This window comes from Danio aesculapii, chromosome 5, assembly GCF_903798145.1.
Source record: "Danio aesculapii chromosome 5, fDanAes4.1, whole genome shotgun sequence".
NCBI classification, from domain to species: domain Eukaryota; kingdom Metazoa; phylum Chordata; class Actinopteri; order Cypriniformes; family Danionidae; genus Danio; species Danio aesculapii.
The window spans coordinates 20,173,573-20,199,394 of NC_079439.1; the positions used below are offsets into that span (position 1 = coordinate 20,173,573).

General features: G+C 34.1%; 1 protein-coding gene across 1 annotated transcript in view; it reads left to right on the forward strand.

Moving 5' to 3' along the window:
* The window catches only part of LOC130228970 (protein unc-13 homolog B-like), a 69,234-nt gene extending 47,838 nt beyond the window's left edge, over nucleotides 1-21,396 (forward strand). The window contains exons 23-32 of the mRNA XM_056457496.1: nucleotides 11,139-11,227; nucleotides 12,833-12,979; nucleotides 13,194-13,317; nucleotides 14,052-14,096; nucleotides 14,180-14,251; nucleotides 17,385-17,532; nucleotides 17,668-17,724; nucleotides 18,097-18,189; nucleotides 18,606-18,765; nucleotides 20,354-21,396. Of these exons, the coding sequence (XP_056313471.1) occupies nucleotides 11,139-11,227; nucleotides 12,833-12,979; nucleotides 13,194-13,317; nucleotides 14,052-14,096; nucleotides 14,180-14,251; nucleotides 17,385-17,532; nucleotides 17,668-17,724; nucleotides 18,097-18,189; nucleotides 18,606-18,765; nucleotides 20,354-20,639 (1,221 nt within the window). The 3' untranslated portion in view covers nucleotides 20,640-21,396. The remainder of the gene's footprint in view (nucleotides 1-11,138; nucleotides 11,228-12,832; nucleotides 12,980-13,193; nucleotides 13,318-14,051; nucleotides 14,097-14,179; nucleotides 14,252-17,384; nucleotides 17,533-17,667; nucleotides 17,725-18,096; nucleotides 18,190-18,605; nucleotides 18,766-20,353) is intronic.
* The last annotated feature ends 4,426 nt before the right edge of the window (nucleotides 21,397-25,822 follow it).

The following is a 25,822-nucleotide window of genomic DNA, read 5'->3' on the forward strand; positions in this document are numbered from 1 at the left end:
AAATATGACCTTGTTGTAAATCATTGGCCATGCATATTTTATTATGTACTTTATTTATTAAGATTCTATGTTTTGAAGGTTTAAAGCCATAGCTTGCTTTGTAAGGTTGGTGTTTTTTAATTAAAATGTATTATATATTTTTTATCTGTAGATTGACAACAAAGAGAAGGAGAATAAGGTTGGTTGTGTAAAGCAAACGTGAACTCAATTGACTTTAGTGGCTGTGTTGTGTGTTTTGAAACCCTGTCTTTCAGTGCCATGCATACCTTTGAATAGTTTATAATGTGCTTCTGTGATTTGGTTTAGATTGTGGTTGTTAGCCTCTTTTGTGATCAAGTAGTTAGTAATACACACTCTGATAAAGTTTAAATCAAACCAGTCATATTATTTCTTATCATTTTCATAATTTATTACATTTCCCGATCTCCCTTCATTATAAAAAGTGGTGAATACTAATAGATAATTTACTAAGTACTGGTACTATGACATCAGCAATTTCAGGCTTTTCTAGTGTCTACATCCAATGCGTGATTACATTGATGTGTGATTTGTGTTGTTTTCTCCAAACATTTTAAAAGCCAGACACACACAGACATTTTTCAATTAGTTCTGCATTTTAGAGATGATGCATTGATGACAAATCTTCCGCTGTCCTTGAATTTGTACTGTATGAGTCAGGTGTCGCTACTGTAGTCTGTCAATGTTCATGGTAATATTCTTTAGCAAGCAATCTTTTGAATGAACGTTGGTGTGTGTTGGAAAGAAAGAGATGCTTATGTAGGCATATAATATATATTTTTTCATCAAATATGCACAGCCTTGGAGGAATTAAAAGACATTTCATAACTTGATTCAAACTCACTCCAAATAATTGCAACAGTATTGTATGTGATATCTTGACAAGTTTCAGGTCAAAGTTTGAAATCAGTACATTTAAAAAAATATATAAAATTCTGTTCACCAAGGCTTCATTTATTTGATAAAAGATAAATATTGTGTATCGTAAATATTGTATATTAAACATAATTACAATTTTATTTATTTATTTATTTATTTATTTATTTATTTATTTATTTATTTATTTATTTTCCTGTGATTCATACCTGGAGTTTTAACATTATTTCTCCAGTCTGCAGTGTCATATTGATCCTTTAGAAATATATTCTATTAAACTGATTTGCTGTTTTATAAATATTATTATTGTACTTAATCATTAATAAGAATTCTTAGAATTGTCAAGGTTGAAATTTTGTTTTCCTGCTTCTTTTTTTTTTTTAACTGATACATTCTAGTATTTGGCTTTTTTTAAGAAAAAAAAAAATCATTAAATGAAAGTTCAACTTTTTTACATAATAAATGTGTTTACTTTTGCTCATGAACAATTTAATGTGTCCTCGATTAATCAAAATAAATACATTTTAATAGTTCTTTTAAATAGTACTGTATTACAAAATTGTGAAGCAGCTCAAAGGTTTTCAACACTGGTAGTAAAAATAAATGTTTCTCGTGTCTTGTGTAGCAGATCATTGTATTATAATAATTTGTGATTCTGAAGGATCATCATGTGACACTGAAAACTGTAATCATAATGCTAAAAATCCAGATTAAGATTTACATAAATAAATGTCAAACTACATTCAATTACAAAACAGATGTTTTCATTCGTAATATAATTTCACAGTTTTTCTAGCTCACACTGTTTCTAACCAAATCAATTCAGCCTTTATGAACAGAATAAAAAATCTATAGTGAGCATTTTGTAAACATAAAAATATTAGTTGCATCCCAAATGACAAATTATGCACTTAAACACTATCCACTTATGCACTCAACGGTGTTAAAGTGTAGACTTTAGACTAAGGGTAGTGTAGAGTTTAGTGTCATCCCAATTGGAACACAAACGTTTTTTGTTTTTTTTACTAAACAGAAATTCAAACCATTTCCCAGGGGGCGTTTAACAGTTGCCAAATCAATAAAATAAATGACCAAATTACTAAATAGTGCCTGTCATGAGTACAACCACATTCACTATCAGGAGGCGACATAACCACTTATCACTGAAAAAATTATTCATTGGATTTACTAAAACATTAGGTAGGTTTGTTGCAAACAATTTATATGGGCTGAATTTAAACTAACAAATTAAGTTGAACATTACTAAATTTAGTTTGCTTGTTGAAATTCAGCCTATATAAATAGTTTGCAACCAGTTACCTTAAAGTTCCACATAAAATCAAAACTAACCATATGATTTTGTTAGCTCACGTTGCCTGTTTTTTTCTCTGTGCATGTCATTAATATAAAAAAAGTTTGCTCTTGTAATCTAAAATTAAAATCTAAAAATACACTTCCTGTTTTTTTTGTTATATTCTCAGATTATGTGATTTTGAGGTAATGGGCGTGGCCAATATACTTAACCACGCCCCTCGAACGCTCAGTTTTGACAACAAATAGAAATTGTGAGTAGGAAAATGGTGTCTGTTAGGTTTTATTACCTCTCCCCAAACCCTTTTCCAGATGTTTCTGAATGAAATGCCTACTTTACTACATCCACACAGTTCGCAGTAGAAAAAACAAACCACGCATTCCGTTTCTCTAGGAACTGAATCACAATACGGAAAAAAAAAGCTTCCGGTTCATGGGGACTGTAAAAAAAAATCTTGTAAATCCAATGAATAATTTTTTTGCAGTGTGAGAAATCTGCCTTCACAATTCAAAATAAATGAAATAATCCAACCTCAGCGTCCAATAACTAATCCTCTTTCGCTACATGAGAAAAGCTTCGACGGTTAAGTGCATAAAGTGTTCAACATTACTAAAAAATAAAGTATATAAAGTTATGAAGACTAGAGAATATGCAAGACATGTCCCTCGAATAGTTTTTAATGGGGAAAAGTGTAACGGTCAATATGGCGAATTAAGCCCCGCCTACTAGTACAGGGGGTAATCATCGATTGCTACAGACTGAGGATTCTCCGGTGGAAGGGCCCAGACCAGACGCGAGTTTCTGCAGATTTTGTGTGATTCAAACATTTAGAAATGAAACTAAAAAGGCAGTTGTTGTTTAATTTGATTGGTGATTCCTATTATATGAATTTTAATCGTAAGCTCAACAAGCAATTTTGGAAAAGTTGATGTTTCTGAAAATTGATGTGCCTGAGAGGCGTTTCAAAGATAGCCACCGAGTGAAATGACTTGCCTTAAAGGGACTTTGAAATTACACACTTCTTTTTTACCAGTTGAATAAGTGCATCATTTAACGTGCACTTATTCTATTTAGAATTTTCACTGTTTATAGAATAGTGCATGCGTATGCGAGTTGGGAAGCACCTATCGTCACATCATGCAACATTTTTGCTTTCTGGTTGTCATGGAAATTTCACTCCGTTTGACTGACTTTAATGCACAATCGGGTCCTTTGTGAAGAGTCTTTATGTGTTAGTCTGCTGCTCCTGTTCACAATTTTAGCTTTCCTCTCTCCATCACCCCCTGCCATTCATCCATCTGTTATTGACTGTTGTTTTTGTCATCTCTCCTTTTATCTGTATGTACAGCTTGGCAGGCAGAAGGTGGGTTTGTGAGAGCTAAATGCTTCAGCTTGATTTATGACAGTCTTAGTCAAGTAGTCTGATTGTCAGATACTTTGAAAAGAGAAATCAAATCTTTAGGAGGCCAGTTTCTCCTTCCATTTATTACCCTGTAGTATTTATCTGGATCCTTCTTTCCTTCATTTATGTAGAAGATATTAGAGTTCATCTGTGGATATTTGTATTATCAGCTTTTTAAAGTTTTTCTTTGTGTTTTCAGTTTTAATTCTATTTTTTGTTTGTTTTTTCTTTGTTTTTACAGTCCGTTGCTAGGAAAGAAAAGGTGTGTGTGCTTACAGTATTTTGGGTAGTACCTTACTTGTGTGGGTATACTGTATATACAATGCAGCTCAATGTCTATGGTGCTCACAGCCCAGGGGATGAGCACCAGTACTCTGACGTTACAGCAATAATCAATCAAAAGCAGCTAGATGCAGTGCAGCTGAAGACGTAGAATCGATGGCAAGTTTTGTTTTGAGATGACTATTTAAAAAGTTGTAACTAACATTTTAGGGTCAGTTATTTATTTATTTATTTATTTTTTTAGACACATTAATCAAAGGATACAGTAAAGACTTTCATAATCTTCCAAAAGAAATGTCTTTAAATATTAAATTCCATTTTGAAATTTTTTTTTACATTTATTTATTTATTTATTTATTTTAATTTTTTTGCTTTGAAGGTTTTTCAAATTACTGTTTTAAAAAAATTTATTAGAAATCAAATTGATCTAAAAAGATCAGGCGACCCTGCAGATTCAACTTTGCCTTCACACATTATTTAATTCAAAAACTTTTTCTGGTGAATGTCCTATTTCTTTTATATATAGTTGAAGTAAGAATTATTAGCCCTTGTTTTCTTTCTCCCCAGTTTGACGGAGAGAAGATTTTTTTCAACACATTTCTAAACATAATAGTTTTAATAACTCATTTCTAATAACTGATTTATTTTATCTTTGCCATGATGACAGTAAATAATATTTTACTAGATACTCCTTTACAGCTTAAAGTGACATTTAGACTATCGAAAAAATATATAGCTTAAAGGGACTAATAATTTTGAACTTGAAATGTTTTTAAAAAAATTAAAAACTGCTTTTATTCTAGCCGAAATAAAACAAATAAGACTTTCTCCATAAGAAAAAATATTATCAGACATACTGTGAAAATGTCCTTGCTCTGTGAAACATAATTTGGGAAATATTTAAAAAAGGAAAAAAATTAACTCAAAGGGGGGCTAATACAGTGCATCCAAAAAGTGTTTAAAGCGCTTCACTTTTTTACACATATTTTTATGTTACAGCCTTATTCTAAAATGGATTAAATTCATTTATTTCCTCAAAATTCTACACACAATACCCCATAATGACAATGTAAAAAAATATATTTTTTAATTGTTGCAAATTTATTTGCCGTGAAGCTCTAAATTGAGCTTAAGTATATTCTGTACTTGATCATTCTTGAGAAGTTTCAGTAGCTTAATTGGAGTTCACCTGTGGTCAATTCAGTTGATTGGACATGATTTTAAAAGGCATACATCTGTATCTATAAGGTCCTAGGGATGGCAGTGCATGTCAAAGCTCAAACCAAGCATGAAGACAAAGAAATTGTCTGTAGACCTCCGGGACAGGATTGTCTCAAAGCACAAGGCTGGGGAAGGTCACACAAGGTAAACGGAAGATGTTTAGAACCACCAGGACTCTTCCTAGAGCTGGCCGGCCATCTAAACTGAGTGATCGGGGGAGAAAGGCCTTAGTAAGGGAGGTGATCAATAACCCGATGGTCACTCTGTCTGAGCTCCAGCGTTCTTCTGTGGAGAGAGGAGAACCTTACAGTAGGACAACCATCTGTGCAGCAATCCACCAATCAGGCCTATATGGTAGAGTGCCCAGATGAACTGTATGGTAGAGTGGCCATTCCCCACCTGGAATTTGCGAAAAGGCATCTGAAGGACTCTCAGACCATAAGAAATAAAATTCTCTGGTCTGAAGAGACTAAAATTGAACCCTTTGAGTGAATGCCAGGCGTTACGTTTGGAGAAAACCAGGCACCGCTCATCACCCGGTTAATACCATCCCTACAGTGAAGCATGGTGGTGGCAGCATCATACTGTGGGGATGTTTTCCAGCAGCAGGAACTGGAAGACTAGTCAGGATAGAGGGAAAGATGAATGCAGCAATGTACAGAGACATCCTGAATGAAAACCTGCTTCAGAGTGCTCTTGACCTCAGACTGGGGTGACAGTTCATCTTCCAGCAGGACAATGACCCAAAGCACACTGCCAAAATATCAATGAGGTGGCTTCACAACAACTCTGTGAATGTCCCTGAGTGGCCCAGCTAGAGCCCAGAACTAAATCCTATTGAACATCTCTGGAGAGATCTGAAAATGGCTGTATACCATCGCTTTCCATCCAACCTGATATAGCTTGAGAGGTACTGCAAAGAGGAATAGGCAAAAATTCCCAAAGACAGGTGTACCAAGCTTGTGGCATCATATTCAAAAAGACTTGATGCTGTAATTGCTGCCAATGGTGCATCAACAAAGTATTGAGCAAAGGCTGTGAAAATGTATTTTTTCACATCGCCATTATGGGGTATTGTGTGTAGAATTTTGAGGAAATAAATGAATTTAATCCATGTGGATGTGTGTGGATGTGTACACACACACACACACACACACACACACACACACACACACACACACACACACACACACACACACACACACACACACATATATATATATATACATGATAGACCAAATATTTCATTTTATAAAATTTATTTCTATTAATATTTTTTCGACATGATATTTGCATACTACATTAAATATATTGCATTTTAGCAGAAAACGTAGTTTCGATTTAGCTGCTCTAAAGGAGGCATCTTTCCTCTGCCTTGTGGCTTTTTATTTCTACATCAGCCATGTCAGGAGATGTATCCCAAGGCCATATTCTAGGATGACAATACAAAGATTTATTTGTCTCAGTATGTGAAAGAATTCATCATATTCACACACAAAAAATGACAAATGACCTGAAACATCTTTGATATGTGCTGAAGAACACCTTGGTGATAGTGATAGTCAAATAGGGGAGATAGGTCAGATCGTGGAGGTGCTGGCATTACTAATGCAAATTTCAGTGGAAATAACGGTAACATCTTCATTTAAGTAACATTTCACACTATTTATTACTGGCTTATTACAGTACCTATTATTAAGATATTAACTGTTTATTAGTACTACTTATAAAGTATGATCTTATTTTACATTCCTAACCAAACTATTACCTTAATAACTATTAATAACCAGGTAAGTAGTAGTTTATTGAGCTAAATCTCTCAGTTAATGGTTTGTTAATGATTTGTTAATATCATAAATTCTAGATTAAAATAAAGTGTGACCGAAATAACCTTTGAGGTATTACATTTAGTTGTTAAAACATGCTGTAACAGAGTTAAACTCACACTTCAAGGAAAGGAGGCAGGAAATGGTGAAAATTCTGGTGGCTTTAATCTGCTCTCAGGGCTCTCGGATACTGTAATTAAAAATGATTAGAATCATAAATATGTTCAAAATCTGACCCTGAGGAGAAAATTATACTGTGTGAAGTTGACTGTTCAGGGAGGTCAATTGGTGGTCAATTTATGTGTGAAAATTCGAGTGCAATAAATCTGGGCATTGTTCTTCCTGGAATATGGCCCTGGGAAACATAACGCTGTTTAAGAAAAAGCTACACACTGTAACAATTAGGGTGAAGCGTTTTCAAACATATAACAAGCCAGAAATGTATTAACCAGTGCAACAAAATATCCAATTATAGACCAAACAGTGAGCTTTTTTTGGCCAGGCAGTGTACAGTATGTGCTCATTATTGTTTATTGTTCCCATGTTGTATGTTGTATGTGTGTTTTCATGTTTCTGTGTCTCATCATCAATGTTTGTTTCCATGTTTTGGGCTTCAGGGGGAAAAGAAGGACAAAGAGAAGGAGGTTTGTGCACACACACAAGCACAGACACACAGTGGGTTAGTGTTGTCTGATAGTCTGGATCAACAGGACTCTGTGTGATATTGAATGTAATTTTTTTTCTCTGTCTCAAGGATGAGAACACGACCACAGAGGTGGGTGATGGAGCCAAGGTAATAAGCTGATGTGTGCTTGTATGTGTGTGTGTGGTATGTGAACAAGGTCTCATTAGTGTGAGGAGCAAGTGAGTGTGTATGTGAAATGTGATGGGAAGGAGCGATGTGTATTGTGTGGCTGTGATCGTGTCCCCAAGGCTCCAGTACCTTATTGTCAGAGTCTTGTTCTTGGTGGAATGGATTCTTGTGCCCTGATGTGACACAAAAACAATTACCCATAATTCAACGCTTAAATAATGATGCGCCTCAGGCAAATGATATGGTTTAGCCGTTGTCAGAGAATAAATGCTCATTGTTTTGGTAAACATAGTAACAGATCTTTATTAATTTTTTAGTTTGTTTTGTTGTTTTTTTGTTTCTTGAGCAGAAGACTTGAATGCTTAATAGGGCAATCCATTTTTTGGATTTTTTATTTATTATTATGATTATTATTATTATTATTATTATTAAAGTTTAAGGCATTTACCCGACCCCCTAGTTTTTCACGATGGTGATTTTTATTTATTTTATTTTTTTTTGCAATAAAAATGTACTTTTTGTGATTAATAATATATATAAATGTAAAAAATTATAGGTATTTACCATATTAGGTAGGCTACTATGTTAGGTGTGCAATCTGAAACAATGAAAATGACACAAATCATAAAAATAAAGCTTCTTTATTTTGGTCACTTGTCAAGAGAAGATCTAAAACGGTAGGGATTAAGCCAAAGGAAGGTTGTGTAACTCTTATTTTCATCCACAATCTTACTTTCTCTGGGATTTCACTCCCCGGAGCATCTGACATCATATACCTTACACATAGGACATGTGTTAGGGATTGCCTTACCGTAATACGCCTAAAAGACGGATTGCTGTAAAACTCGTCAGGAAAGGGAAGCGTTTCTATCGTTAACTGCTGGGAAAGAGTTGAACAAAATAATTTATCGATTTGACGCACATCAAAATACCAGCCATATAAATACCAGCACAAATATTGTCCTTCAATTTGGTCACGTCTAGCAGCCGCCATCCTTGAACCAACCTCATCTCCACCTGTCTGTTTCTATTGCTGCGTTTGCTCCAACTGACTATATGGTTTAGAATTGGATGTTTTATGAGACTATTTACATTTTTCAGATTATTTTGAGTTTAATTAAGAATTTTGCATTATCGTTGGATTCAGCGATTGTGGAATCGTGAAAAACTAGGGGGTCTGACTTACACTTGAACTTATTCTGGCAATACTTCTGTGTTGCCAGAATTTTGACTGAAGTCTTCCCTGTTAATTTTGGGCTGAAACTAGTGATGGTAATTTTGGATCTTTTACTGACTTGGCTCTCTCTATTTATTTTTATTTGTTTATTCATCTTTTTCCTATTTGAACATAGATTATTAAAACAATGCATTTTCAGACATCCACATAAACAATCATTTCCTGAATTATGAACATACAGAAAAGCAGCTATAGAGAAATTATGCAAAGCAGAAATGATTTGTTCATCTCCTCTTCTCTGTCTTTTGCTATTTTATTCATTTGTCATGTGACAGATGCATAAATTAGGCTCTGTATTAAAATACAAATGTTGTTAAACATGCACAAATACTAAAAGAATCATAAAAAATATAATAAAAATTATAAAAACAATTCAAAACAACAAACAAATTCATTCAGACAGCAAGTCAACATACTTTTGGAAAGTAAAAGTAAACATTTTATGCTTCAAAGATCTCTTAACTTGTTATCACTAATAGTTGTAAATTCATTGTAATGTTATTTTTGTTTCACTTTCATGTATTTTATGTAATATTATAACATGCAATCACACACCAGCGCTGTGTAAACACTAAACTAGTTGTACATCACTTATTGAAGATGCACACAAAGTTCATTTTATAATGGAACACAAATTGATCTCCAAGATGGAAATATAAGCTGTGTTTATTGTCTGGAAGTTTTAGATAGACTCATTTTTTTGTCAGCTGTAAATACTGTTGTCAATCAGAAACACTGCCTGTGTGTGAATGTAGCCGTAGACAGCATCTAAATAATAAACCTCAGAACTGCCAGATACCCAAATGCTGTTGGAATAAAATATAGTTGGACTTTATATGTTGGTTTCATTTTATTTATTTGCTGTTGTTTTTTTTACTCTTCAGCCCAAAGATGAGGGAAAAGAGGTGTGTGGTGTTTCTTTTGGAGATTAAACTTGGACATTTCTGCATTGACCTTGATTCTGACATTCAGAAGCGTTTGTGTTTTTGAGGATTTGCTCAACTGTGTCATTTTTCTTTTTTTTTTCCTGCGTTTTTTCCCCACTCCGTTCCTTTCTAGAAAGAGGCAACAGTTGACACAAAAAAGGTGCGATAATCATTGTGTGTGAATGTGTGTGCGCAAGTGAGACTGTGTTATATCTAGTCCCTTCTCCTCAGACTTCTCCTCATAGAGTTGTGCAAATACATAGATATTTAGACACACTGCAGTATCATGTAGGACTGCAATTTATTGAAATCATATCGAAATTGCGATTTGAACATATGTGATTTACAAAATTGCCTTACAGCATTATTTTTTTTTGTCACACAGACATCTATGAAAAGTACATGCAACTACTTCTGATATGTGGTCAAGCAGAACATTCCCGCCCTACTTGAGTTTGACAGCACACATACAGACTAGCTTATTTATTTGTTTTGCCATTGGCCTGTTCTATAGACAATTTAGAGACCTTTACTAGTTTAATATTTTTAAACTAATGCCTAAATGCATTGAGTTGCCGCAATGTGATTGACTGATTAGAAATTTGCGTTAATGAGCAGTTGGACACCTAATAAAATGGCGGTGAGTGTATATACCAATTGTTTTTTACATTTTAGGTTACACAGTGACTTCTCGCCATTTTCTTGTGAAAGAATTAATCTAATATTGCATATTTGAAAACCTATATTGCTTTCATTCTTTTAATAACCATCGACAAGAAGACAACAAACAAACAATGAATGTCTGAATCACATTTGCGCTTCTCTGATTGCCAGAACAAGTCTATGCGCTGTACTGTGTGATATATTTTAATTGTTCTTCCTCTGCAGCCCTAAACTGAATAAATGTTGTTGTTGTTTTTTTATTATGGGAATAAATCCGTCACTTTTGCAGTTGTCTTCTTGGTATTCGCCACTCTTACTTTAATTAAGCTATTGCTAGATTTGTCAGATATATTGCTGCATTATTCTTACCGTTGAAAAATGGCTTTAATAGAGAAAGTTTCCAATTGGTTTCACCTTCCTGATGCTGATTTGCTTGTAGAACCATGACAAACAGACAGGGCGATTTTTCCCTACATCCTCTCCTCCTCTCTCTTCGTGGTTTAAGCTCCATATTTTCTATTAAACTAACGTGTGTGTGTGTGTGTGTGTTTCTCTCAATAGCTCGACACTGAGGCTGCTGATATCCTCAATGACCTGCAGGGAAAGCTTAATTCTGTTCTGGATAATCTGAGTGGCATGTTTGTCAAGAGGTAAATATATATATTTTTTCCATTGCAATGCCATTTTACAGTTTCTGAGCTGTTTCGGTGTATAAAATGTCACCTTCGTCGTAGTAGCTCTTTCACAAGTTTTTTTTTTGTTAAATTTTTTTATTCTGAAGCATTTTGAGTGAGATATTTACACAAAAAAAGGATTCATTGCATTTACTAAATATTTTATGGGATGTTGTTGCAAACAATGATGTGAGCTGAATTTCATTCATTCATTTATACATTTTCCTTTGGCTTAGTCCATTATTTATCAGGGGTTGCCACAGTGAAATGAACCACCAACTATTCCAGCATATGTTTAAGGCTGCGTATGCCCTTCCAGCTGCAACCCATCACTGGGAAACATCCATATACTCTCACATTCACATGCGCCCACACACACTACGGCCAATTTAGTACATCCAGTCCACCTATAGCGCATGTCTTTGGACTGTGGGGGAAACCGGAACACCCGGAGGAAACCCACACAAACATGGGGAGAACATGCTAACTCCACACAGAAATGCCAACTGGCCTAGCCAGGACTCGAATCAGTGACCATCTTGCTGTGAGCCAACAGTGCTAACCACTGATCCACCGTACTGTCTTGAGCTCAATTTAAACAAACAAACAAATTAAGTTGAACATTATCAAGTAATTTTTTTTTAATTTAGCCCATATAAATTGTTTGCAATGCTTACCTTAAAAATTTTGTAAATCCAATTCATCATTTGTTTTCAGTGTAGTTATTTGTGTATTTGTAAATGCGTTACGTTGTTCTTTTACTTTTAATGTATTTTTTTTTTCTTTGAATCGTTTTAAAGCAATAGACTTCAACTATTTATAATAAAAAAACTGTAAACACAGTAAATAGTAGAAGTAATTTTTTAAAAAAAGATTATATTTTTATATAATAAATAAAATATCAAAATTACATCATAACATTCAATATATCATATTATTATTCAACATATCATATTATTCATACAAATCAATACAAAAATAATAATAGATCAGAATAAAATACATTTAACAATCAACATTTTAGGATAAAACAGTAATAAAAACAATAATAATCTCTCTCTCTCTCTCTCTCTCTCACTGATGTGTGTCATCACAGACACAAACGACTTCGCATTTATCTTCAAACATTTGGTTTAATTTTATGCTTAATGGTTTCAAACATTTGGTTTAATTTAAAATTTGGGCTAAAATGAAGAATAGAGAACAGTTTTTGAATTATTTTAGGCTATTTGATTGATCAGACTTGTACATTTAGAGTGCTTCATGTATCAAGTTTGATATGGTGGGTTTTATAGCATTAAGAGGACAGCATTTCTCTCAGTGTGTCCTTTATATAAATTACAGACATCAATGGTTTTTTAAATTTGAAAATGTTGGAGTTCAGTATATAATTAAAAGGAAAAGAAGAAAAATGTTGCTGCAAAATAATTTTTTTTATCAATAAAATCCTGGAGTATCTGTTATGAGCAACGTAATTGAAGAGTTTTTTTTCCATCTTGAAATTTTTTTCATTTTTTTCATGTTGAATCATCAAACTGTTGTGTTGAACTGCTTTTCTTTCTCACTTTCTCATTGTTATAGTTTCCTGGGCCGTATAAATGTGTGTCTGCGTCAGATGGCAGAGATCCTGTATCAGATTAAAGGGCCTCTGAATCAGAACACTCGTAACACAGCAGAAGCCGACGCTGACAGCGCACTGCGGCCGCTGATGGAGTTCCTCGACACAAAGTCAGTTCATGCCACATTTACTGCAATCCACATTCACATCATTTGTCTCAAACTGAGGGTCATCCTGCGTGTGGGCCTGTTTCTGATTATTGGCATTCTGAACAAGAGCAGAGAAAAGTGAAATAATAAGCTGCCATCTGTATTTTCTATCTCATAAATTCCCTAGGGAAATTCCCCAGACTGACGAGTGTAATGTTTGCCCTGTGTGTTGCAGCCTCAGCATCTTTGCAGACATATGTGACAAGACTGTGTTGAAGCGAGTGCTGAAGGACCTCTGGAGGAACGTGCTGATCTGTATGGAGAAAACCATTGTGTTGCCTCAGAGCAGCGACAGTATAGTGAGTTATTTCACAGGACACAGCTAAACTGATTATTAAACCTATGGTTTACTCAAATATATATTCATTGAGATATCCAGAGAAACTGAGAATTTCCAAATGCATTGTAATTAGATTTTTTGTTTGGTTTTTAATTTAATCAAATTTAATTTTATATTATAACTGCGTCTTATTATTTTTTATATTGTTTTCTCGAGTTGCTGAATAAAAAAGTATATATTATATTTTTTATTTTATTTGTGTGTGCTTTTTGTGTTTGTTGTTTGATTATTTTGACATTTAAACTGTTAGCTTACAAAGAATTATTTTTGTTACTGGAAATATTGAATTAATTAAAATTGTATGATTATATTGCAACAATCTGCTTCCTGTGAATTGCTGAGAAATCCGAAATAATAATAATGATAATAATTAAATTGAACATCACTTAATTTTATCAGTTTGTTTAAATTTAGCCCCTATAAATTGTTTGCAACCACTTATCTTAAAAATTTAGTAAATCTAACGATTCGTTTGTTTTCAGTGTAGTCATTTGCATATTTGTAAATGTTTACGTTGTTATTTTACTTTAAATTTATTTTTATTTTTATTTGAATCATTTTAGCCTTAAGGATTACACAAGTAATCCTTGTGTAAGAGTGAACAGCATTCCTAAACTTTAACATCATAATATTTCCAGTCAATACTGGCATGCAGAGGTTTGATATATTCATTTTTTGTGATGTTTTTTATAGGGAGCTCAGCTGCTTACTGCTGCTAAGGAGCTGTCTAAACTAAAGGTATTAATCATAAATACATGGCTAAAACATATGATCTATAACCTGGTGGTGTGGGTGTGGCTAATGCTTCTCTCTCATTAAAGGGAGGGGCGGAGCCAAAGAGCCTGTCCCCAAGGCAGTGCGTGATCATGGAGGTGGCGTTGGACTCAGTCAAGGTGTGTTTGTGTGTGTGTGTGTGTGTATGTCTGTGTTACAACACACTTAGGCAGTGGCGTTAAATTAGTTTGGGGGAAGAATTTATTGAACCTTAGTTTGCTCATTATTAACCATACTAACTGTATCTTAATTCACAAGAAAACTAGCTTATTATAAAAGTGTGTGCATCTTTTTTTATTTTTTTTTAAATAATGATAATTATTTAATATAGTTATTTGTGTGGTACTTTAACGGGTTTATGCCTTTCATACATAAACATGAATAAACATTGCACTAAATAAATGAATAAATACTGTACCAAATGCAGTAATGGCCAGCAGGTGGTGGAACGTCGCTAATTGACTTAATTCAAATGTTTCATTCAAAACAGCCAATTCATTTAGAAACTAAGCAAATAACAGACAGTGTGAATGAGTTGCTGAATCTTTGACAAATGATTAATAAATTAATTTATAAATGAACACTGGATTGCCAGAAGACTGCCTTTTATATCATGAATTATTGGGTCAGTCTAACGTCATTCTAACAGACTTTATCATGCAGTGAAGGTCTGTGGGTCTTCCTCGACAATTTAATATTTATTTTAAGCTGTTTAATACTTATTAGATTGAGAAGATATTATGTCAGATATTATGTCACACACTCCAAGTTTTTTATATCCTAAGATGTCCATTGCATCTTAAATAAAATACTGTTACAATAAAAAAACACTTATAAATTTAAACAATTTAAGTTTCACTTATTATTACTTGATATTATTTTTTGAATCATCCCTCGGGCAAGATTAAACGTTCATGCGGTCGCTAAGTATTGACACCTGTGTGTTAAATTGTTGACTGTCTGTCTCAAAAACAGAATCGTCACCTTTCTGCACAGTGAGTGTTTTGGTTCTTGGGACTGGTGTGTCATGAAAGTGTGTGTGGGTAGGAGAGGGAATATGAGAAATAGTCTGAGAAAGCTGCTCACCGCAGGCATGACATTTCACATGTAATCACTTGGTCAGACAAAATAAGTTGCTCTCTGCGAGCAGTAGTACATTTTGCAGAAGGAAATTCATTCTAATTTACTGTCTCTCACTCGCGCTCTCTCTCTCTCTCTCTCTCTCTCTCTCTGAAATGTATTGCTGTGTTTTTGCGTTTTTGGGGATTTTTTTTTTTGTTCCAGTTGTTACTTTTGTGTTGTTTATTTATATCTACATGTTCAAATTCAGTTTTAAGATATATATATATAAATATATAAAGATATATATATTTGTTTATGAAAATATTTTCTGCAGGTTGTTTTTTTTTATTTAAAGTCCACATGAAATCAAAATGTACAATGTTTATTTTCTTATTGTACATTGTGTTAGCCTTAAGGGGCCTGTTGCACCAGCAGTGCATAAGTTAAAGTGTGGCCTAGTTGTGACTTAAAGGGACACTAAGTTACAATTTACGCACTAATAAATGTTTTTTGTTGCACCACTGAACTTAGTTTAAATGTAACGCTACGTTCCAACTAAATATTTACGGCCATTATACCCCCACCCCCACCCCCCCATGTATAATGGTAGAAAAGAGACAACAGCAAGATTAGTTTACATAACATTAGAGGAGCTCACAATATTAATGAAGAATGATCTCCCTCTACTCACAGCCTTAATTTCCTACCAACTCTCGCATTGTTTTGGGTTTAAAAGCGTTTAATTTCAAGGAGTGTTTTCTCTTACATGTGTAAGATATAATAAAAATTTCAAGTTTAATGCTTTGATAACTTCATGTGTATTTCACATGCATTCACGGCTCACGATGCAGATATGTGCGTCTGTTATAAGTGACTCACTGGGATTTAATGTGCTATAAAAACGTAATTTGTCATTTCATTTTCATAGGTCAGTTATATATAGATGCAGAATTTTATTTTAAAGCACTTTAACAATTTAAATGCTTTTTATTGGGTGTTATGTCATTTAATGCAACTACGCATGACTTTGCAGAGAGCTTACGACCTACTAACTAAGGTTTGCCTTAAGAACATGTGGAAGTGAGAACAAATTTAGTTACAAACTAGCTAGTAGTTACTAAGCCCCTAGTGAGGACTTTATGCTCCAGTTTAAGAAAGAATTTATGAACAATCCTACCAAGGTGAATAATTAATCCATGAAAGTAATCTCTCTGGAATGGCAGCCCTTCTCTGATGATGTCATTTTCATGGATTGAACAAAATTTGCTTAGCCACGCCCCATGCACAGATAAAACCAGGCCCTACTTAATATTCTGTTTCAGTTTGTATGTCATTATACAGAAATAAAAGTATGCAGCTACTTTGGTTCAGGCAGGCTTTAAAGCTATTTTTCTTATCTGCTATGCTTTCAAATAGTTATGTATGAATCTACTGTATTTATGTATAATATATATATATATATATATATATATATATATATATATATATATATATATATATATATATATATATATATATATATAGTCAAGTCAAAGTTTATTTATAAAGCGCTTTTAAAAAACAACAAGTGCTTACCAAAGTACTGTACACACATACACCATTTAAAACAAAGGACAAATTCAACAGACACATGACTCTCATATGGTATTAAAAGCCAAAGAGTAAAAATGGGTTTTAAGACTTGATTTAAAAGCAGAAAGGGTTGCAGCTTGCCTAACGTAGGGAGGCAAATTATTCCAAAGTTTGGGATATATATATATATATATATATATATATATATATATATATATATATATATATATATATATATATATATATATATATATATATATATATATATATATATATACATATACATATATATTATATATATTATTCCAAAGTATATATATATATATATATATATATATATATATATATATATATATATATATATATATATATATATATATATATATATATATATAAAAATATTATGAATATTATTATCATTATTATTATGTATAGATATTATGTATTTCAATATTTAAGTTTATTTAATTTAATATATTATTTTATTGCAGTTTTATCATTTAATAATTGTAGTTTTCTGTTTTTCATTCTTTTGTTTATTACAGTTTTTTTGTTTTATTTTATTTTCTGAATTGCGCTTGCTAATTTACTCTCTCTTTCAAACTTGCTGCCATGTAGATGTTCTTTCATGCTGGTGGAAACGGTTTAAAGAAAGTGTATCTGGAGAAGAGCCCCGAGCTGTCGTCACTGCGCTACGCTCTCTCTCTCTATACACAGACCACAGATGCTCTTATCAAGACATTTGTGACAACACAACATGCTCAGGGTGAGATTCAAACGCACGCACACATGTTCAGGACATGACTTTTATCAGCTTCTGCACATGGCCATGCAGTCTGCATAAATTATTTGTCATTTTCAGGACTTTATATATTTATAAAATGATTTTATTTCCCTTCAGTTCAAAACGGTATGGGCATCAGGATCACCCCCAAGGAGAACGTTCGACCTGACAGAGGTGGGCCACATTTAAATCTTCAGGAAATAAATTAAAGCTCCAAATTCATAAATGTATTTATTTTTGGGATGCCTGAAAACTCTTTATCTGTCACACATGTATTTAAATTTAAGTTTAATAAGTTTTCAAAGGGGGTTTCATGAATATATTCTCTCTTATTATTGCAAAGCTGCATTATCACCATCATTACTATAGTCTTCACTGTAACAAAATCATTCTAAAAGGCTGATTTTTTATTATCAGTGTTGAAAACTGTTCTGTTTTTAACAGAATAGTTTGGTAAAATTTGACAAATGAAAACAGATTTCATCTGAAATGCAATTTCCATATGAAATGTACAGTATTAGTGAAGTGAAGGGGTTTGATTGACAGGCTCTGGAGTTGAGCGGCCGATAGGAGAGGGAGTGATTCAGCTGGATTTGTCGCCCCCAGCTGGAAACACAGAGCAGAAACTCAGCGTCAGAGGTCAGTTTGCAGCAGATAAAAAAGGGTCCCACTTTACATTAGGTGTTTTTAACTAATATGTACTTACATCAAAATATAAATACAGTGTATTGCAGAACATTTCTGGTGTCCTTGAGGTGAAATACGAGTAGGGTCAGGGACAAGTTTGGTGGTATGAGTAGGTTTAATGGTCGGTTAAGATGAAAAGGGTGGATCAGCAGTGAAATCATACAGATATAATTACATGCATGTACTTAGTCAAGCATAAGTACAATGCAAAAACAATCTATTTACACAACATTGTAACAAATTATTAATTCCAGTGCAATACATATTAGTTAAGGCCACGGAATATAAAGTGGGACCAAAAACAGAGTTTAATTGACTCTTAATGCTGAAAACACTCCTACTAAATGTGTTGCCTCTTTCTTTTTCAGTGATTGCAGTAAATGACATGAAATGGCAGACCTCGGGGATGTTTCGTCCATTTGTGGAGGTTAACCTAGTCGGCCCAATGCTCACAGAGAAGAAACGGAAATTCACAACTAAATCAAAAAACAATAGCTGGAGCGCAAAGTACAACGAGGCCTTTCAATTGTGAGTAAAAACACAACTTTAATCTGTAAATGTTTGTCTATTTAAAGGGATAGTTCACCCAAAATATGGTTTAGTTATCATTTACTGACTCTGGGCATATTTAATTCAGTAAAGTTACTCATACTGATGGAGATACCAATGATTTCTAGTAATGTGTTCATGTTTTATTAACCCTTGGGCATCTTTATGGACATTTTTGTCTTTCTCATTAAATTTTCTGAGATCATATTGGTTGTTTTGACGGAACGTCCTGATCTGTGTGGAGTAAACCATTGAGTTGCCTCAGAGCAGCACCATTATAATGGGTTATTTTACAGGACACAGCTAAACCGATTAAACTCAAACATATAATTATAAATGATACATCCAGAGAAACTGGGAATTCCTAAATGCATTGTAATTACAATCACTGGTTGCAGCTGGAAGGGACTAAGCCGACTAAGATAATCAATCAGTTAATAAAATTATCTTATTTTTTGTTTGTTTTAGTGTTTGTTTTAGTGCTTTTTATTGTTGTTTGCTTGTTTATTTTGACATTTATAGACATTAGATTACAAAGTCTTACCTGTGTTATCGAAAATGTTGAATTAATTAAACTTATGTTTATAATGTCTTTTTCTGCAGAATTGCTGAGATCTTAAATGGTTTATTAACCCTTGTGCATCCTTATGGACATTTTTGTCTCATTTTCTGGAATCATATTACATCAATTAGCAAACACTAACTTAGTAAACGATTCTTTTACAAATAATTTTGCACCAAGTATTAAACATAGTTACACTAAGAACCGTGAGGGCAAAAATATCCCTTCTGAAACCCATTAAAAATACCCAGTAAAATGGCTTCTTCCCATTGCCACTTAAGCAAAAAGTCATACATTCTCTGTCAACAGGCTTCCCTTTCCTTCACAAGCTTTTAAATGTTTTGGTGCATTTTTTTTAAAGAGTAAAAGCAAAACAAATTGTTGTTTTTTTTGTTTGTTTGTTTTTTTACTAATGTCTGTAAGGCAAATGATGAGTTTGTATTGGTATGGATATCAGAGGACCACACTTTCTTTGAACAGCTGCACTAATATTGAAACACTTCATTTTGAAGGTCCATTTGAGAATTAGTAGACTGTCTGCTTAATATCTGTTGACACTGCTCTTTCAACAGACATTTAACTGACTATAAGATACTTTGCAAGCACATGTCAACTTACACTAACCCCAAACCCAACCCTAACCCCAACCTAACAGTCTACTTACAATCTAATGAGAATTAGTTGGCATGTAGGTTCAATGTAACCTAAATTCAACAAACAGACCATCAAAATAATATGACACCATATACGGTAGGGTAGAGCACAAGCAGGACATTTGTTAAACTGTCTCCCTTTTGTTGATTAAAAAAGAAATAAGGCATTGAAAGAACACCAGAGTGAGTTAAAAATTGATTGAATTGGATTTTTGGGTTTACTATCCTTTTAAATGAGCCAACATTTTCCTGTACTTACTAGATGTTAAACAATTATTTAAAAATATATATTTTTAAAAAACACACAGTATATGTGATCCACTCACATGTGTATCTCCCCTCTTTGTCTCAGTGTGTTGGGTAAAGGCGTGAGTCTGGACTGCTATGAGATTCAAATAACTGTGAAGGATTACTGTTTTGGCCGGGCGGACCGGGTTGTCGGGATCGCTGTCCTGCAGCTGCGTGACGTAGCAGACCGGAAAAGCTGCGTGTGCTGGTGTCCACTGGGCCCACGCATCAACATAGATGAAACCGGGACCACCGCACTACGAATCCTCTCTCAACGCTCAGCAGATGAGGTTGCCAAAGAGTTTGTCAAACTAAAATCTGAGACCAGACCTGTTGAAGAGGGCAGGTGAAGGCCTGAAGATCTCTTTTATTGATCAATATGATGAAGGTGGACTCATAGAAACAAAAGAGATGTTGATAATGCGAGACAAAAGGAAGAGACTTCTTGACTGTATCTGACAAGCAACATGCGTTCAGAAACTGAACACACAGGGACCCACACTGTTGCTGAAAGCGTGTTTGTTTATTCATAGCCTAAAGAGTCACGTAACCGCTTGACTCTTCATGATGGACAACTGCTCATTGAGATGAGTGTTTGCACTGAGAACAGCGTTCCCAAGGTCATGGAAAAATCTGGAAATATCAGGGAATTTCAATCAAGCCATGGAAAGGTCATGGAAATTAACAAAACCTCTAGAGGTGAATGATAAATTGTTTAAAGATTGAAATCTCAATTCCAACCCTCATGCAGTCTGGGTGTTGACAACTCTGTTAAACTTTTAGTAGGCAAGCTATCTAATCAATTACGTTTTACACAAATGATCTAATTCAGACCCATTCACACCAAGGATGATAACAATAATGGTAACAACAAAGAAAAAATGTGGTTCTAAAATCCATGGTTATGATTATTAAATCACCAGAATCACTTTTAGAATTTGTTTTAAGCTATTGAACAATAATAGCATTGACAGCCAATCAAAATCCATCCTGATTTAAACGGCACAAGCATTTATCCTGAAGCAGAAGGCTAAAGCGCAATATGCTTATGATGAACAGAATAATGTTGTGCTTTAATGTAGATGCTACTGTAATACAGTTTCTTCAAGATTTTGGCAAGTTTTTTGGCTCTTTTTTTTTGCCTTTTTTGTGATAGGATAGTATAGCAACAGGAAACAAAGTTTGAGAGATCCACAAACCAGGACTCGAAAGTGCAAAGTCAATCAATAAAGACAATACAGGTGTTACGGCTGTCTCACACCGCAAGCACGAGCAGAGCGTGAGCAGTATGTATAGAGAGCTGAAGCAGCATGTGGCGCGCAGCCGATCGGCGTCTGTTGCACAGATCAATCTATCTCTGTCTATGCCTTCTAATTACCTATCTATATATATAAAAATACACTGTTTTTTACTTTTTACCTGCAACCTCCTCCTATGTTGTTTCCTTAACCTGCAAGTCTTTATGTTACAAATTATATAGATCCTAAAGAACTGTCTGCCTCTCAAGCTCTATGAGGAGTGTCATTTATGTCTTTTCCGGTGCACTCAGTCAGAAGACAATCGCCTGTCATATCATGTCATATTGTTTTTGATTGTCAGCATGATGTAGGCCTAAAGTTCTAATATAGTTATACAATATAGTTTGAATGATATTTATTCATGATCAAGTGAATAGTGTGCAATTTAAGCAAAACTAATAATAAAATTGTTTTAAATTTGGTTTTGTAGGTCAGGTCCAAATAAATATTTGTTGCCGTTTTTAATCGTTTAAGTTCATTTGATTGACTCTATAAAAATCAGTGGATATTATCGATGCATTTATTAGGCAAAAGGGCTACATTCAATGTGGTTTGATCAATTGAACGTGAGCAGCGTGGCAAAAATAGACCCAGCGCCGAAACTTTTGCAACACTACTGCTTCAGCGACACTCACACTACACGCTGATGCGCTGCTTCTGCATGGGGTATGAACCCTCTAATCTGTTAACACTGACACTGGAAAAACACACTCTGCTCACACACTGCTCTCGCGTGCCGTGTAAAACAGGCTTTATAGTTATGTGTATAGTTGTCATTATTGGTGTGAACATCAAACAACTGTCAAGAAACATAAAAAAACTTTGTAGTTTTTAAGAAATTGTTAATTGTGCATCTATTTTGCAAAAAAAAAGCTCAAATTTATAAAACTCAGACTTTGTTTTGACATTTTACTCAAAGGCTTACCTTGTAAATCTAAAAAAAATAAATTATGTTCTCTAAATTTGTTTCCTTAGATATCGGTAAAACAGTTGTGGGAACCTGTGAGCACAAAAAGCACAGCGTTACATTGATATCTTTTGGGATTACTACGAGCACATTAGGATGAAAGATATCAGCGACGTTACAAATACGTCTATGTGCAAGAAGATCAGATTTTAGAAGATGTGAGAGTTTTGCCAAACCACTTTGTGGCCTTCTGAGTGGGAGGAGGAGTCTTCTAGCAGGGGGAGTGGTCTAACAGGATGTGTACAATGGATGTCTGTCTTTTGATTGACAGTCACACATATGCACATTTACATGCACATTTTATTTTCTTCATTGTGCTTTTCACTGATGTATGATGAAGTCTGTAATACCAAAACACTTTCACCATCTTTGTCTAACCTAAAAGATATTTTTAGTTCATTTCTGGTCCGAAGATCATGCTTACTTCCCTAGTTTGTTCACAGATGTCTCAAAACGGATAAAAGCGCAAGTAAAAACGTAGAAATATTGACCAACCGGTAGTGCCAGACTGATGATGAAAAGGGATGCACTGTATGAAACTTTGTTTTTTAACTTGTGCCAAGTAGTTCGTATGCTCTCTTTTATTGAGGCGTAATGGAGTTCTGTTTATTATTTGTAAAATATGCACAACCAAACATTTCTGTAAAGTAGACGTGCATGTATTTATTGTAAATTCCTGCATTTGGTCATATGTTTATTTGTTTTGTCAGTATGTGGAAAGCTGTTTATGTATTTTGATCAGTCGATATTCTGAATTTGTTTATAAATTATTTATGAATTAATCTGTCTGTGTGATTCTGTAGGAATGAATGCTGAATCTGTTTGATCTGAAAACATCATTGTGCTGCTAATAAGAAGCGGTGTGACTTTAGTGTGATTCTGGCTCTTCCTCTTTAGTCATTTCCTCTCTTCTGTTGTGTTTATTAATAATTAACTGCAGGAGCGTGTCAGTTATAGTGTTTCTTCTCTCTCTTTTGTTTTTTTTGTTTTAGAAGTTGCTCTTGAGGAATCTGATCCAGGTTTGGCAGGTCCAGTCTTGTCCAGGTTGTTGTTCAGAATCGCCCGGCCATTTCATTCGCTTGACCCCTGCTTTTAATGAGGTGACCTGTGTTAAAAATCAATCCAGTGGAGCCAGGACTGGTTTCTTTGTAATGCAGACAGCATATTTGTGTTTAGTGGTTGTGCATTTTGATTTGGAATGCATTAATTTGGTGTAGAATTAGATTTGTGGTGTATATTACTTGCTGCTTTTTTGGTTGTGCAACATTCACATCCTCTCACTTCCATATTTTGGGGCAGTTTAGGGTTATCTACACTCAAAAATACACTCAAAAATATTTTTGCTGCTTGTTCAAACTGGTAATGAGCTGAATCAACACAATTCTTTAGATTTTTTGGTATAAATTAATTGTTTTATGTTCAATCAAATAAAATTTGTGAAAACAATTAAGTTAACTTGAAGGAATTGTGTGAAACCCAGCATTTATTACAGCGTATGATTTTTGCAGCTTGTACAAATTACTCATTTCAAACGAGCTGAATCAACACAATTCCTGAGTTTTTTGGGTGGACAGCTTCAATGTTTTATGCTCGATCAACTTAAATTTGTAAAAACAATCAAACTAACTTAATCAATTTGTGTTGGGACAACATAGAAGGAATTATGTGGAACCCTGCGTTTTTTACCGTGTGTCCATTTTAAGTTGCAGATTTTCAAATTAAGATGAACATTTGTTTTCTTTTTTGGTTTTCCAGCAGATGAAGGATTTTAAATGTCAAGTTGAATCAACATGGACAAACTTGGAAAGTCTTATAAATGTTTACTATAAATACACCGGGAACTGGATGCAAGACAAAGTGTTTAATGACAGTAAGTACTCTACATCCTAGTACACTCATGATAAGCACGACTGACTGAAAAACGATCATTTCTTCAATTTTATTTTGTAATGGGTTCATAACAAGGTTATCTGTAATAATTTCCTCTGTAATCTGTATTCATTTCATGTTGCATGCGTTTTTGTATCCTGAATAGTGCTGTATCAGGAGTTATTCACTAAGAAGATGCAAATGAAGTCACTGGCCTGTGATAGCTCTCTCTTTAAATCTGTTCCTAAATGATTAAACATAGTTTGAGGACAAATTTGTTAACATAAGCCAAAGTGAAAAGCTTTTTAACTCGTGCGGAATTTGAGAGATTAATCCATGCCTTTATATCATCCCGCTTGGACTTCTGTAACTCAATTAATGTGGGTATTGGCCAATTCTATAAATCGTCTTCAAGTGGTCTAAAATGCTGCCTCTAGGCTTCTTACTGGAACCTGCATGTTTGAACACATTACTCCTATCACAACATTACTGTGCTCCAAAAATTGGTTGCTGATATGTTTTAGATTTGAGTTTAACATTTTAATGTATGTTTTTAAGGTATTAAATGGCCAGGCTCCGACTGATCTCTCTATTCTTATTACTGTTAAAATATCTGGCAGATGTTTAAGGTCATTGAATCAGAAAATGCTAGTTTCCAAGTTGAAGAAAAAAGGAGATCGAGCTTTCTCTGCAGTAGGTCCTAAAATGTGGAACGGGCTACCTATGTCCATAGAACAATTTCCAATGAATCTTTGTTCTTAAACTTCACCTCCTAAAAAGAGCTCTTAAATCGGGAGAAAACTGATCCTATTGTACCTCTCTGGTGTCTTGTTATTTATTGTTGATGCTGTGTGGTATGTTGGATGTATTGTATGCTGTTTTATCTGTTGCTGTTTATTTGATTTTAGGTTTGTAAAGCACAATGGTCAGCAACTGTTGATTAATTGTGCTTTATAAATAAATAACCTACACTGTATCCGGAAAGTGTTTATAGCGCTTCACTTTTTCCACTTTTTTTTAATGTTGCAGCCTTATTCCAAAATGGATTAAATTCAGTTATTTTTCTCACAATTCTACACTCAATATTTTAATAAAAAACAAAAAACCTGAAAAATCACATGGACTAAATTGAGCTCAGGTACATTCTGTTTCCACTGATCATTCTTGAGATGTTTCAGCAGCTTAATTGGAGTTCACCTGTGGTCAATTCAGTTGATTGAACATGATTTGAAAAGGCATACACCTGTCTATATAAGGCCTCAGGGTTGACAGTGCATGTCAAAGCACAAACGAAGCATGAAGACAATGGAATTGTCCGTAGACCTCTAAGAGTCAATTAATGACCCGATGGTCACTCTGTCTGAGCTCCAGCGTTCTTCTGTGGAGAGAGGAGAACCTT